At 40.5% G+C, this 15,937-nt stretch overlaps 2 protein-coding genes across 4 annotated transcripts in view; one reads left to right on the top strand and one right to left on the bottom strand.

The window, feature by feature from the left end:
• Positions 1–276: 276 nt before the first annotated feature.
• The window catches only part of LOC145306311 (delta(24)-sterol reductase-like), a 47,241-nt gene continuing 31,580 nt past the window's right edge, over positions 277–15,937 (bottom strand). For 2 of the 3 annotated variants that reach the window (XM_080148396.1, XM_080148403.1), the window contains 3 exons: positions 8,633–8,747; positions 1,004–1,119; positions 277–468 (listed from right to left, as the gene is read on the bottom strand). In XM_080148396.1, coding sequence (XP_080004522.1) covers positions 383–468; positions 1,004–1,119; positions 8,633–8,747 — 317 coding nt within the window. In that variant the 3' untranslated portion in view covers positions 277–382. Of the gene's footprint in view, positions 469–1,003; positions 1,120–8,632; positions 8,748–8,907; positions 8,993–15,937 lie in introns of those variants that run through there. The other variant, XM_080148411.1, reaches the window with a different exon arrangement.
• Positions 14,002–15,667, top strand: LOC145312740 (uncharacterized). Its single transcript, XM_080151990.1, has 2 exons — positions 14,002–14,222; positions 14,302–15,667. The coding sequence occupies exon 2, from the start codon at positions 14,341–14,343 to the stop codon at positions 15,493–15,495; it is 1,155 nt and encodes a 384-aa protein (XP_080008116.1). The 5' UTR covers positions 14,002–14,222; positions 14,302–14,340; the 3' UTR covers positions 15,496–15,667.

Below are 15,937 nucleotides of genomic sequence, written 5' to 3'. Positions count from 1 at the left end.
GACTCTTATACATTTACATTCTGATTATTCAGTTCTGACATTATACAAGTGTTAATGTCCGTTTGTCCAACCGTTTCAGAGCTTCGCTTTTATGGATGTTGTCATCCTTGTTTTTTTTAATTTTGATTATTTTATAACAAATTGGTAGTGTCCAAACTTTTTAACCAAAAATTTAAATCTAAGAAAAGGGTAATTTTGTTTATCACTATTGGCTTATCCCTAAGAATCCTAGATAAATTATAAATTGTCAACATACTAAAATATTTAAAACTCACATTAAGATGGATTATTTATTATATATCTTTATTAAATTACATAGATTAGTTAATCAAGAGCATCAACGTAAGCTTTGTCAATTGAAACAATATAATTCATAGAGCAACTATGAAAGAGGATCCATGTAAGCTTTTCCAACAGAAACAATGTCAATCTCAGGCTTTGTTTTGTCATACACATGGGGGAAGGCTCCTAAATAATCAAAATTAATATCCTCTCATTTGAGAACTAGTTTAGTTCGACTATTTTTGTAGTTAAAAACAATTTTCAATTTTTAAAAAAAAATCTAAAAGGTACTTTTTCATCGAAACTTTTTATTGCCTAAATTCAATAATTATTGCTGCAAAACTTAATGAGAAAGGGTCTTATTTTTCAAATATTTAAGATTGGAAAGGCAAAATAAAGTGCTTAGCTATCAATGAATGAAACTATATAAACGAAAAACTTTCTATATATAAATGTGATAACTAAACATAAAGCATACATCCTATATTTTTTGGAACATGCTGATACAAAAGTAACTTGATGTCTGTCTGTCTGTTAAGCTTCTAGGGGACGAGGGTATCTTCAACCTCCCTAGAAAATCGACCCTGGTACCACAAAAAATGTTTTGTTCGTTTTTTTTAAACTAAAATGGAAAGTGGAGGGTCGATTTCCCCCCCAACCCATCATTCAAGTGCCCCTAGAGGCCTAGAAGGGCATATCCAAACAAGTTTATCATATGTACCTTCCGAGTGATATTTCTTTCTGACTTGTTCATAAGCGGTTAAATCAAACATTTCTTCAAATTCTTCTCTGGAAAGGAAAGTATCTGCATACATAAAGTGATACCCACCAACACTCCTAAATAAAAAAACAGTACATAGTGCCTATAAAAATGACGTCATACAATACAAATTACCAATGATAGGACAGTATACATTCTACCATAGGTCAATTAAAATGTATACTTGCCTATCATTGGTCATTTATATTGTATGTCGTCATTTTTATAAGCACTATAAGCTACTTCCTAAATCAATATTAATAAGGATAATAAAAACAAAAAAGGAATAGCGCAAAATAAATTAGCAAAAGAGAGCAAGAATAATTTCAATTAACAAAGGTATTCTCATTTTTTGATGTTGCAAAATTGGTTGAAATTCAAAGTTGATTTGTACCGGTTTATCACTTGAGAGGAAGTTATACAGATAAAATACTAATAACATTCCCAGCCGACAAATTTGCGAAATTTTCGCCAACTTTCGCAAATAAATTGCGAAAAAATGGCGAATTCGCAAAATATTTGCGATTATATGTTGCGAAAATTAGCGAAAGTTTGCAAAATCGCATATTTTGCGAAACCTTGCGAAATCGCAAATAAACATGCAAAAAAAAAATAGCGAAAATGTGCTAAAACGCTTTTTTTTTGGCGAATTTTTTTGGGTTGCTAAAATATACAAAATCACAAAAAAAAGCTGAGATAAAAGTTGCAAATTCGAAATAAATCTTAAAATGTGCTAAAACTTGCTAATTCACTTAAAATGAAAACTTGCAAATTACCTATCTTGCTAATAATTGCTAATGATTGCAATTTAGCACTAATTAGATTTATTCCCAATCTTGCAAATTAGCAAGTTTTAGAAAATTTTGAGATATAGTGCGATTTTGCAACTTTTATCTTAGCTTTATAAGTGTGATTTTGCATATTTTCGCAAATTTTTGAAAATTTTCAATCTTGCTAATTAGCAAGTTTAGTAAATGAGATTTAGTGCGATTTTGCATATTTTTGCCAAATTTTTAAAAATTTTCAATCTTCCTAATTAGCAAGTTTAGAATATGAGATTTAGTGCGATTTTGCATATTGTTGCAAATTTTTAAAAATTTTCAATCTTGCTAATTAGCAAGTTTAGCATATGAGATTTAGTGCGATTTTGCATATTTTCGCCAATTTTTAAAAATTTTCAATCTTGCTAATTAGCAAGTTTAGCATATGAGATTTAGTGCGATTTTGCATATTTTTGCCAATTTTTTAAAATTTTCAATCTTGCTAATTAGCAAGTTTAGTAAATGAGATCTAGTGCGATTTTGCATATTTTTGCCAAATTTTTAAAATTTTCAATCTTCCTAATTAGCAAGTTTAGCATATGAGATTTAGTGCGATTTTGCATATTTTTGCAATTTTTTTAAAATTTTCAATCTTGCTAATTAGCAAGTTTAGCATATGAGATTTAGTGCGATTTTGCATATTTTCGTCAATTTTCTTAAATTTTCAATCTTGCTAATTAGCAAGTTTAGCAAATGAGATTTAGTGCAATTTTGCCTATTTTCGCCAATTTTTTAAAATTTTCAATCTTGCTAATTAGCAAGTTTAGCATATGAGATTTAGTGCGATTTTGCATATTTTTTTTTAAATTTACAATTTTGCTAATTAAAAGTTTAACATATAAGATTTAGTGCGATTTTGCATATCTTTGCCAATTTTTTAATTTTTTTTTTAATTTTCAATCTTGCTAATTAGCAAGTTTAGCAAATGAGATTTAGTGCAATTTTGCATATTTTCGCCAATTTAAAAAAATTTTCAATCTTGCTTATTAGCAAGTTTAGCATATGAGATTTAGTGCGATTTTGCATATTTTTTAAAAATTTTCAATCTTGCTAATTAGCAAGTTTGGCAAATAAGATTTAGTGCAATTTTACATATTTTTGCCAATTTTTTAAAATTTTAATCTTGCTAATTAGCAAGTTTAGCATATGAGATTTAGTGCGATTTTGCATATTTTTGCCAATTTTTTTAAATTCCCAATTTTGCTAATTAGCAAGTTTAGCAAATAACATTTAAAAATTAAATTCCCAATTTTCTTAATTAGCAAGTTTAGCATATAAGATTTAGTGCGATTTTGCATATTTTCGCAAATTATTAAAAATTTTCAATCTTGCTAATTAGCATACATATACATATATTAAAAACGCCTAAAAAATAAAGTTTTTCTAAAAAGTAAGAGGCAAATATTTGAACTATATAAAGTAAAAATTAGTTTAACTCCATTTTAAATGTGCAATGGAAAAGACAATGGGAGGGAAGGGACATTGGGCTGTTTTTTACACTAGTACCCCAAGTCTTAGTATTGTTCCTTGGCTTAACAACTTTAGGCACTTTATTGAATTTTCATTGGTTGTGTTATTAAGTTGAGTGTTTAAACATTTCAATCACGAATACTAATCTACAGAAGGGGTAATTTTGTGTGTCACCATTGAGGATATGCAAATCCCTTTAGATTTTTTTGAGAACATTTCCCGAAAAATAGACAATTGATGTTTTTGGGTATTAATAGAGATGATGTGAATTCTCTTTCTTATATACCCATTATTTAGTTCAAAGATGAAAACGCACGAGCATTGTCAGTCAAATATGCGCACTACACCAATAGCAGTTACATGAGGTGTATGTGAGAGCATATGAGCGGTCAAACTGGACACGTAATAAACAGGGAGGGATTGGGGATTGGAATTTAAAATATGCTGCTACCCAAATTTTATAAAACGTTTGCTCATTTTGGTTGGCTTTTAAAAGTTGGATACTTTTTAAAAATTTATATAAATATTTATCCCAAACTAAATCAAATACAGGATGCTTAATATTTGAAAATTAAAAAAACAGTGGTGCTTCGCTGATAACTTTGTGTTTGTTCGTTTAGATCTCGGTAATCATTAAACTGATTAAGTAATTCATTTTAGGGAAGCTTCCATAGGTCCGCTTTTAAGCAATTTTAGTTTATCATCTTATCTTGTTTATCAACATTGGGAATGTATGTATATCAATTTATGATCCTCGGCCTCTCAGGGATAATTAATTTTATCTTCTAATTGTACATTATAATATCCGCGAAAAGCTGTTTATAATACAATGTTAGCTTATGAAACAAAATCTTTATGTTTTTTCTTCCAATATGTGAATAATATTCAAAAAGATGCAAATTTTGTTTTATAAGTTGACCTCTCACTCATCAAAAAAAAGTTGATTTTTAACTTTTACTGTACAGAGACCACCTGGGGGCCTGGAGCTCCGGAACCTGGAGGACTATCCAAAAAATCTTAAAACTTGGAAATTCATCATATAAGAATGATTTTACGTATGTAACATAAGTTGTGTATAGAGAGAGATAGTTGTGTATGTATATTTATATATTTTTAAAGAGCAATTGGAAATTTAATGCAAACTCAGGGATCTTAAAGTGATAAGACATTGAATGATGATACACAAAATTACCCCTTATATTATTAAAATTAGTGGCTGAAACGTTTGAACACTTAACTTAATTAACCAACCAATCAAAATTCTCCAAAGAAAAAACTATTATTATAAATATTATAAAACTTTTGGGACTAGTATATTAAACAGCCCATTGTCCCCTCTTACTCTTCAAACTTTTCCAACAAATAATCTAATTGTTCATAAGGGGTAATTAATTGTCAAAAAATCAATCTTTTATAAGAGCCGAGAAAATCACATTTCCCCCAAACTAAGACAGACGGACATTTCAAATTATAGAGTAGCTTCGCTATTGATAAAAAACAATAAATATCAGAGAGAGAGAAAGGGGACAATGGGTATATTACACTGGTCCCCAAAGTTTTACAATAACGTTTTCTTATTGGTTGACTTAAAAACTTTGGGGACTTTAGTGACTTTTGATTAGTTGGTTTATTAAGTTGAGTGTTCAAACTTTTACACCACAAATTTTTAATCTACAGAAGGGGTAATTTTGTATATCAATTTATCGGCCATTTTCCTATCCCTGTATAAACATACACTTAATCACAGAGTAGTTGTATTTATTTAATTGTTCATTAAAATTTTTCCAGTTTGGCTTAAAAACTGACTATTATCCCCTTGATTAGAACCGGTTCTATGTCCGGAAGCTTAAGATCTCAATAACTACTGGACCGATTGGGCTTTCTATTTCAGGTAAGCTTAATATTTGTCTTGTGATAGTTTTAGGCTATTTTATTTTAAGTCGTGGATTGGTTTTAGGCTATTCTATTTTAAGTCTTGGGAAGGTTTTAGGCTTTTTAACTCTCCCCTTTGAATACAGAGCCACTAGAAGCTATGGGCGTAACCGCTAGTATTATATAATGGATTATTATTACATGGATTTTACGCAAGATTATCATGTACTTTAATAAAGTGAAACTATTAGCTGGCTAAAAGAACAAACGCTCTTATCCACCCACTTTACCCCACCCCTCCCCTCCTACTGGAAGAACAAACTAACAAATAAATGATATTCAAGTTAGTGAACCATTCAATGAAAATTCAATAAAAGTAACTTATATAGTTAAAAATTTTGCCGCTAGGTGTCTCTTACCTTTTAGAAAAACTTTATTTTTTGGCGTCTTTAAAATATATATTTTTGTTTAAAAATGCAAGAAGTAAATTCTAATTAAATTTGTTTCTCATATAATTGTTTTTTTTCTTCAATATTTTGAAATATTTTAATTTCATTACTACAAAATCTAAAGGCAACGTAATCAATTTTAGTAAGGTTTTAAGTCAAGCTATAATTTAGATCTAACACTAAAATCTTCACCCTACATATTTTTGAAAGTTAAGGATAAGAAGGTCTTTAAAGTATTCTAATTAGTATAAAGAGCTAGTATATTCCTTAACTCAATAATATTTAAAATGTACGTTCGGACATTCTATTAACGAATATAATATCTGTAAATGATATGTAATATATTTATCGTAACTAAACCCATTTGAAAATAAATCTTATTTAATATAGTTGCTACGCTTTCTAAGTTGTACCTTTCTACTACAGGAATCACCTTGCAAAGTTTTAAATCGATGGAAAAATTCTAACCTGCCTAAATTGACGAAAAATTTATCCGTTCTGGATGGACGGACCGACCCTAATTAAAGAAAAGTTTCACTTTTAAAAAACTGTAAATTTGAATAACAATATGACAATTCTAACTACTTAAATCTATAATACAAAGTAGAACGATGTCTGTCTGTCCGTCTGAAGCTTAAGATCTCAGTAACCACTGAACCGATTGGGCTCTACTCTTCAGAGAATATACCAACTGGTCCTGAGATGGTTTTAAGCTATTTTCTTGGGGGGTGGGACACCCCCCCCCCCCAAATGAAAAATTAGGTTGATCAAACATCTTGGTGCAAAGCCCCTAGAGGCTTTATATATTCTTTTATATAAAGTAGTAAGCGTTTTTTGTCTGTACTGAAGGATCTCGCTAACTGCTAAACCGATTTTGTTCTCCTTTACAGTGAAGCTTCTTATAGGTCCTAGGAAGGTTTTAAACTATTTTGGGAGAGGGTGTCTTCACCCCCCTCCCCCCAAAAATATCTTTTTTATCTTTTTGAAACTCAAATTTTAAATGGGATGAGGTCGACTTTTCCTCCTCCTACCTTAATTAAAGTGCCCCTAGATGCTTCTAGGGGCGTAGCAGCTAGTATACATATATAGCAAAGCTTTCTGTCCCTATAGGTTGACATTTTTTTTTTCATCAAATCCTAAAATGAATAGATTATTTCATCGTTAGATGGTTGTCCGCGGATAGTAAAATGAAAACTTGTAAGATTAACTCCAGTGTTATTGATTTTATGATTTTATTTTACCATATGCGGAAAAGTGTTTATTGTGATACATGACCCAAGAACCGGTTCTAATCCAGCATAAATTTATCAGATTCAATGCCATACCGGTTAAATATTTGTCTGTTCTTGTATATGGAAATTTACGGATAATTAAAATTGACATTGAATTTGAAATTTACTTAATATAAGGTGTAGAAAACAGGGATCTAAAGGGATAAGACAATGGCAAATGAATTCATGTACATTCTCAATGATGACACACAAAATTACCCCTTCTATAGATTAGAATTAGTGATTGAAATGTTTGAACACTTAACTTATTAAGGCAACCAATAAAAGTCCCCAAATTTGTAAATCCAACGAAAAATACTAAGACTTTGGGGACTAGTGTAAAAAATAATGTCCGCTCCCTCCCTGTGTATAAAATTGTGGCGAGCTATCTTTATATTTTTTTTACCATTGGCCATTAAACTTAATATTAATAAATTTATACTTTATATAGTTTAGAAAAATATATTTTTTTTGGTATTTTTAATATATGTATGGTTGTTTAAAAATGAAATAAGTATATCATATTTATAATGGTTTCCTATTTCATTTTTTTCCGGTATTTTGAAATTTTTTGTAAGAAAAAATAACAAAATCTAAACAACGACTAACAGTATACAAAATTTGAATGTATTCATCATAGAATGGAAAGGACAAAAGCCATTGCCACATAAAAATAAATATATGAGATTCTCATCACTTAGCTTCTGAATTAGAAGTTAAAGTAAAGGGTATCTGAAGTACATAATTATGAATCCGCTAATATTTACTTAGGCTAGAGCTTGAGAGAAATGGACAAAAGTCGTGAATTAGCAAGAATTTGGAGGGAAAAAATAGAGAAAAGCCGCGAATTCGGAATGATTTTGAGGAAATAAGAGAATAGCCGCAAAAATAAATATATAAAAGTCGCGAATTAGCAAGAATTTTGACCGGAAAAATAAAGAAAATGTGCCAATTCGCAAGGATTTTTAGAAAAAAAAGATAAAAGCCGCGAAAATAAATAAATAAAAGTCGCGAATTAGCAAGAAATTTTAGGAAACAAATAGAGAAAAGCCGCGAATTTGCAAGAATTTTGAGGGGAAAAAAATAGAGAATATCCGCGAATTTGCAAGGATTTCTTGAAAAAAAAGCCGCGAATTCGCTAGTTTTATCTGCGAATTTTTTGCGATTTATAAAAGGCGAATTTATTAAAGGTGATGACGAAGAATCGCAAATATTTTGCGAAAAATGCTAATTCGCGAATTTTCTCTATTTTTTTTCCTAAAAATTAGCGAATTTGCATATTTTTGTTCTCTCAAAAATCTAATTAACACAGTCGCAATTATTAGCAACTTTTAGCTTGCTAATTCGCAATTTTTAGCAACTTTTAGCTTGCTAATTCGCAATTTTTAGCCTATACATTTCGCAAAATTTTCGCGAATTCGAAATTTTTCGCAAAAAATACAAAAATTTTGCTAAAAACTGCTAATTCGCATTTAATCCCTTGCTAAAGTTCGCGATTTCGCCTGGCGAAATCGCTAAATTGTCCGCTGGGTTGTGTCCATTTGTCTAAGAAATGACCTTTTAATGTCAAAATATATTATCAAAGTAGCTAAAAAATCGTTTGAAATAGAATACCTTACCTTATGATAACTTTTAAAGTAGCTATGCTACCTTAATTAATGATTATACATTATCATAACAGGAATCTTAATAAAACGCATTTCTGACCTGGTATAAGCCTCCATCTTTCTCATGGCAGAGACAGCATCCCACCTCCTTCTTTCCCTGACATCCCTGGGCACTCCGTACACACCCAGATCATTAAACATTCCATAGTTTGTACCTATATATTATTAATTATATTTCCCTGACATCCCTTGGCACTCCGTACACTCCCAGATCATTATACATACCATAGTTTATACCTATATATTTTAATTATATTTCCCTGACATCCCTGGGCACTCCGTACACTCCCAGATCATTATACATACCATAGTTTATACCTATATATTATTAATTATATTTCCCTGACATCCCTGGGCACTCCGTACACACCCAGATCATTAAACATACCATAGTTTGTACCTATATATTATTAATTATATTTCCCTGACATCCCTGGGCACTCCGTACACTCCCAGATCATTAAACATACAATAGTTTGTACCTATATTGTTATCCTATTATATTGTTATTGCTTGACAGAAAGCTTCGAAATAATGAAAGCTTTCAAATCTAACATACAAACTTTAAACACCAGAAATGAAATCTTCAGCAAGTGTCCACACAGAGAAAAGTTCCTTCTTTCAAAGTGCATGACGTGAAACATATTCAAAGCAGTATTTTTTTATATAATATTTATTAATTTGTAAAACTGCAAATGATAAATATGACCTATTTTTGTCTCTTTAAAGATTCCCTTTAAACACCTCCCCCTTTTTATATAAAGATGCTAATTCCCCCCCAACCCCAAGAGGATATAAGTGTGGTATTCGGCAACCGTGAGCCATGCCTATGGCACCCCTGACCGGGGTTCGGGGAAGGGCCAAAGGCCCTCCCCCGAGTCCTGGGGAAGGGGTCTGCCGACCCCCTCCCTATGCCTAAAATTAATGATTGAATCTGACAGCCTTATTATGGTTAAGCTGTATTGTTAATTCCCCCCACCCTTCCCAGGGATGGGGGATCATTATTGCCCAAACTGACTATTGTATATGTATTATATTGCTTTTATTTATGATTATTTATTCCTATCTGTGTAGCTATTGTTTGTTGTATATAACTTTAGTAATCCTTAGACCTTCAATAAAGGAACAACTGAATAGATGCTGTTTATTATTTAGTGATTGCTAGAGAAGCGTAGCTTCTCTATAGTATAGGTGTCCACGTCTGTTCACACTGCCGTAGTCATTTTGAACTCTGGTGTCTGCCATTCATCCTAGGCGGATACCACAACTTTTGGTGACAGCTGTGTGAGATTACGGCAAACCACAAGTGTAGAGCAGACGCGCAGCTGAGGCTAAGGTACTCCCAGCAGTGAAACTGGCAAAACTGACACAAGCAACCTGAATTACCCACCCTGGATAGCAAGGTCTAACTCTGCATCCGGCAGTTGTGGAAGCGAAACAGCGAAACTTGACGGAGAACCGCGAGAAGCGCCGACATCTAACGGAGAATTGAGCGCTCAAGGGCTGAAACAGGCCTGCGGACCGGCTGAAACAGGCCAACTAAGTGTAAACGGCTGAAAATAGGCCAACATTTGCTGCAAGAGATAGCAGGATTCGAACCAGCGGCGCTGCAGGACGGGACATTCCCTGCCGCCGACAGACTGAAACAAGCCAAGGATTCGAACCAGCGGCGCCGCAGGACGGGACATTCCCTGCCGCCACCAGCCGGATTCGGATATACGGCGCTGCAGGACGGGACATTCCCTGCCGCCGACAGGCTGAAACACGCCAAATAGCTGCGAGCTGCGAGCCAACATACGAGTGTAGTGTACCAAGCAGAGGAAAACTACGTCAACTCCAAGTATCCTGAGAGGCTACAGCGCAGCCCCCCATCTAGAAAAGCAGATATTATATCACATTGTAGGGATTACCACCCTAGTGTGATGGCTGAACAATAGATTTATGAGCAAGAATTGGTAAACAATTTGTTGTGTATTGTGATAAAACTAAAAATAGAACAGGCTTGGTAAGCAAATCTGTTATGTATTGTGATAAGGCCAAAAATAGAATCTAGATGTAATATAACAATGCATTGATAAACAATCTAACCACCCAAGCCTCCAGCACAACAAATACACCCCTTATTCCAGAGGAAAGGGAGGGGCCCACCATCCATTGAAGAAAATACAATCAAGGTGACATAACAATAAGCCCAGGATTAAGGAGAAAGGGCACCATTACCTCACCACACAGTTACCTCAAACCCACAGCACTCCCCCTTCCCCACAGGGGGAACGGACGGTTTTACCCCGTCCCCTCACGCGCTTCCCCCCCTCCTACCCACACTTGACTAAGTCCGCCCACGGTGTGGAGATAGCGACCGGGAGAACAGAGCGCCATTTACGGGTCGCGCAGCAGAGTTTGGGACATATCACAAAATTCAACGGACAAAGCGGACCAATGAGAGAGCGAGTTGAGGGATAAGTGCGCGTTTTACCTGTGTGCGCGAATTTGACGGTGCGTAAGCGCGCTGCAAGGAAGGGATATTTCACGCACACACACACACACAGGAGCGGAGCTACTCCATAGCATCTAACAGAGATATTTTTAGAAAAAAAACAAGAATTACAAGCTTCTCCCTCCTATCTATAGTGTGATAAAGGAAAACCCAATCAGTTCCTGACAGCAGTTCAGACCCTCAACAGCTATCTACCCCTACCAGCCTACTCTACAAACCCAGAAAAAAACTAGTGACAAGTACATCTAAGTTATACCTTTGTAGTTAAACTACCAACCTAGTGATAAACAGTGTTGGCTGCTAGGCTAGAAAGCCTCAAGTGTAAACCATTTATACTATTGACTTATAACTTTGTGTCCCGCCGCTGAACCGTTGACCCGATGGAGCAGCCGCAAGCGCCAGGAGGCGACCAAGCCCAAGGATGGCTCCAGGATGACCCCCAGCCGGCTCCCGCCGAGTACCGCAAGCTGATGCTGAGTAACCTGCCGGAGTATAGAGGACCGCCCAAGCAATCCTGGAGTTCCCACATCCGCAGACTCGAGATGTCATGGGCGGCTTACCGCGTGCCGCCCCATGACACCCTCAACCGCCGCAACGCCCTTTTACTGTCACTGGTGGGGCAAGCGGCGGAAATGGCTTCTCATCTGTTTGGCGAGGCAGGCCAAGCCTTGACATACGAACAAGTCAAGGCCGAGTGTGAAATGTTATTTCGTCCAGCCTTTGAATCCCAGACTTTGAAGCAAGCCTTCAGGGATTACAGGCAACACTCGACAGAACCTATACAAGCATACATATCCACAAAGTGTGCCTTGTATAGGGAGGCCTACAGCCATGAGGACCTCGAGTTATTGATAGATGAATTAAATCGTGGCATCCGTAACGCTAATGTGAAACGTGAAATGATGAGTCATGAGATCGCCTCTGTACCTGAGTACACGAGGCGAGCCATGTTCACCGTCACAATGATTACCAAGCAGCTGAAGGAGGGTGTGTGCCTAGTGGACGCCACCGACGGGCTCACGGGATCAGCCAGCGTCCAGTTGCCCAACTATGATGAGTCGGAGCCAATGGAGATTGGCGCCTTGGCTCCGGGTCTCCACCAGATGGGGAAGGTCGCCCCAGATGACAAGACTTCAGGCCGCTGTTAACGCTGCCAAGGGAGAGGCCACCGAGCCCGAGACTGTCCGACGCCTATGGAAGTCAGCCTAGAGGAGAGACGCACCCAGCCACGCCGTGACCGTCCTGCCAAGTGCGAGCGTTGCCACTATGCTGGCCATACGGCGGCCGAGTGCAGAGCCGACTGGGACCAGGTAGCCGGCCGGAGGCGCACTGCAGACAAGGGCGCTCCCCCAGGAAAGCCCAGCAGAGTAGCCAACATGGAAGGGAGCGCGCCCCCAGCACCACCGCAGCAAGCAGCCGCCCCCAACGCAGCGGGCTGAGCCGACGGAATGCCGCAGTTTGGAACCGTCCCAGCTAGAATCAACGTACTGGGAGGCGCGGCTGAACCCAACCGGGTTGGCCTGGGCTTCAGCCTCAACCACCTGGGGCCGGAGTTTGTGCAGCCCAACAACATTGCCAAGCCAGAAGTTCTGAGGCCCCAGCCCTTCAGCCTAAACATGATGGGGCCTGCCCGACCGAGCCTACCCAGCAAGAGTGGAGGGGCGCTACCCAGCATCACTGAGACGGTGTACGGGGAGGCCCTGGCAGCCGTTGAACGAGAGAGGCAGGAGGCGCTAGCCAGCGCATCAGAGTCGATGTATGGGGCGCCACCCGGCGCCGCCACCTGCGATGACTGGGGGGTGCTATCCAGCGCCCCCACCCTGGTGCCTGGGGCGACAACCGTCGCCGCCACCAAGGTACCTGGATCCTGGAACGAGCCAGCAGTCCCAGAGGAAGGGGTGACACCCGTCACCCCCAGTCAGCCAGCGCCACCAGCCTGTAGGGAGAGCCCAGCCATACACCATCCAGCGCCCCCTGCCAGCCGAGGGAACCCAGCTGCCCAGCACTACCAGTCGAGCCAGGATAAGTTAAATTTAACAAATGTATTGTATCCAAATTATTGTAAACCCCCAACCTTGCCTGTGCCTCCTGCACCAGAGGCTGGGGAGATTGAAATTTGGGGATATAAGGACTCGCCTGTGCCACATGCACCTGAGTTCCTAGGGCAGGGGAGGGACGTGATTCAGGGCGAGCCTGTGCCACACGCACTTCAGCCCCATGCCACTGGGCATGCCATGGACAAGGGAAGGGACCCCTTGGGGCTAGGGGAGCCGACACCCAGGCAGGCGCCAGTCGCCTGTCAGTCTGTCATTGGGGAGGGTATCGGGGTGCCCCGGACACACAAAGATAACGCTCAATGGAAATTTGTATCTAGCCAGGAGCAGCCCAGCCGTGTCCAGCCCCAAGAAGCAGCCGTGACCCGAGCCGAAGATCCCCAGCCACGTGCGCGAGGTAGATGGCTGTCTGGTAGCTTCTCACACTGGTGGATGGTTCTGTGGGGACTACTGCTGGCAGCCGTGTGGCCTACAACTAGCTACGTCCTGGTAGGGTGGGACTGCGCCAACCCCACCCACGTCACAGCCTACAATAAGGAGAAGATGTGTAGCACGGAACCGCTACACCAGGAGGTGCCCCTGGGCCATGAGGTACATGTCCTGCAGCAAGTCAAGATTAGGGAAACAACAGGATACAGTTGTCAGCTCACCGTGTCCCAGTGGACATTTAGGTGTGGGGTATGGGGTCACCTCAAGGTGACCTCGGTCCCCACCCTCATGAGGCCAACCAAGATTGATCCAGAAACGTGCCGAGACCTGGCCAGGAACCGAGTCTACACGCTGCCAGGCAAGACCCAGCCACTGACGTTCCAGCTGAACCATCCCCTGTTCTTCACCCTCGACATGGTGACCCTAGAATGTCCCCATTCTGAGCTGTCTTGCATCACTGGGGAAGCAACCTACGTGTGGGACCACCTGGGGAGAGATTGCCCCTTGAGGCTGATCCGCAGCCTCCAGCCTAGCCTAGTGATGGATGCGTTCCTGGTTGACCATCAAGCCCAGTTCTTCATCAACATGACCACCCCCACCTCAATAGTGAACTGCGACTTTGAGGCCCATGCCACCAACCACCCAGCATTGTTCGTGGCAGCTGACCTGGCCGCGGCAGCGCTGCCCAGAGTATCGGCCAGGGACGTGGATGTCCCCCTGCAGGCCCAGATACATGCAGGCTACATTGGATTTACCCTGGAGACACGCATGAAAAGCACAGCGGCAGAAGAAGTAGCGGCCAACTGCTGGAAGCTCCAGCAACTAGACCCGGCCCACCCGGTGCGTGTCCAGGGGAGCACGTTCTCTGTGCTGAGGGGAGATGTCCTGCTCCAGCTTACCTGCCAACGCAACAAATATGTTGTCCGTGAAAGCAATGAATGTTGGGACAAAGTACCAGTGGAACCCACAGGATTTGTAGACGCCGTGACACGGGTGTATAGCGGCCACGCCACCAAGATCCCCTGCTCCTCCACCTACCCCCTGACTGTGCACGCGGAGGAAGGCTGGATAGAGCTAACCCCCGCACCTAAGAAGAGGCCACCCCCGCTGGATACGCCCAAGCAGCTGCTGACAGAACCCTTGGATGACTTTAGTTCAGGAGGCTTGTATTCGCAGGCTGAGCTGAACGACTGGCAGCAGCTGCTAGCGTTCCCAGCGTATAAAGCCGCCATGCTGACCGGCCTGTCCTATGGCTCATGCGTTCAGCAAGGTAGCTGTTCGGCCACCGGAGACCATGGGATCGTGTCCTACAATATCGACCGACTGGCGGAGGAAGGAGAGGCCGCCCTGGATGTCTGGGCCGGGTTCAGACAAGCTATCCACGAGTGGGGAGATGGCGCAGCCATACTGTGTTTGCTGTTGTTGATCCTCAAACTGCTGGGGGATCTGACCATCATTTCCCTGGCAGCCGCACAGGGAGGTGTACGGGCCGCCATGAATGCGATGTCACAAGTGTTCCTGTACCATCCAACCTTGTACAGGAAGGCCTTGGCCAGAGCCCGGCTCACCCATGCCAAGTCCCGGGACTTTTCAGTAGACTGGGATGCCATTCCTATCGGCCGGGAAGCCGCCGAAGAAATGGTGTCCATGCAATCAGCCGATAGCGGGCATGACCGCCCAGGCAGGCCTGGACCGCCCTCTGGAAGGCCCCGCGGCCCCTCGGGAGGCCAGGCTGCCGCTCAGACGGTCAACTTGGCAGCCAGTGCCCCAGCCGCTGCCAACAACAACCAGAATGCCCCGCTGCTGACCGGCCCCGCAGCAGCTGTGCCCCACGCCAACCTGACACCTGCCGGCGCCGAGCTACGTGTCCAACCAAAGCCAGCCTCTACTTTCTATCCCACGTTGGGAGCCCATCAGCCCTGAAAATCACCACTAGGATTCCATTGAATCATTATCATTTGTATATATCTTAGCCCTAAGGAGCGGGCCGAAGGCCTCAACCACTGTCGGAAGTCTGGCAGGGAGACCCCCTCCCAGCCTTCCGAGGGGAGAGTTGTGGTATTCGGCAACCGTGAGCCATGCCTATGGCACCCCTGACCGGGGTTCGGGGAAGGGCCAAAGATGCAATAAAGGGCGAATATAGGTTTGATATGATATGGGCTTATTTCAAGCGTGCAATTATATAGATTATAAGTAACTTAAAGACATTGACATATTTAACTGTATAAGTCCGTTTCTAGCCTAAAACCGAACTGATTCGTTGATATAATTACGCCATTTCGCGTAACTTGTGTGGTTCCCTAAGAAATCCAAACATCCCTGCATCACACAAGGCTGCGTCGGAAGGTTGTATTATAAAGCTTTT

The sequence above is a fragment of the Acartia tonsa genome, chromosome 2, assembly GCF_053477335.1.
Source record: "Acartia tonsa isolate MP-2025a chromosome 2, ASM5347733v1, whole genome shotgun sequence".
Taxonomy (NCBI): Eukaryota; Metazoa; Arthropoda; class Copepoda; order Calanoida; family Acartiidae; genus Acartia; species Acartia tonsa.
The sequence above is the reverse complement of the archived record's forward strand: the minus strand, read 5'-3'. Positions and strand labels throughout refer to the sequence as shown.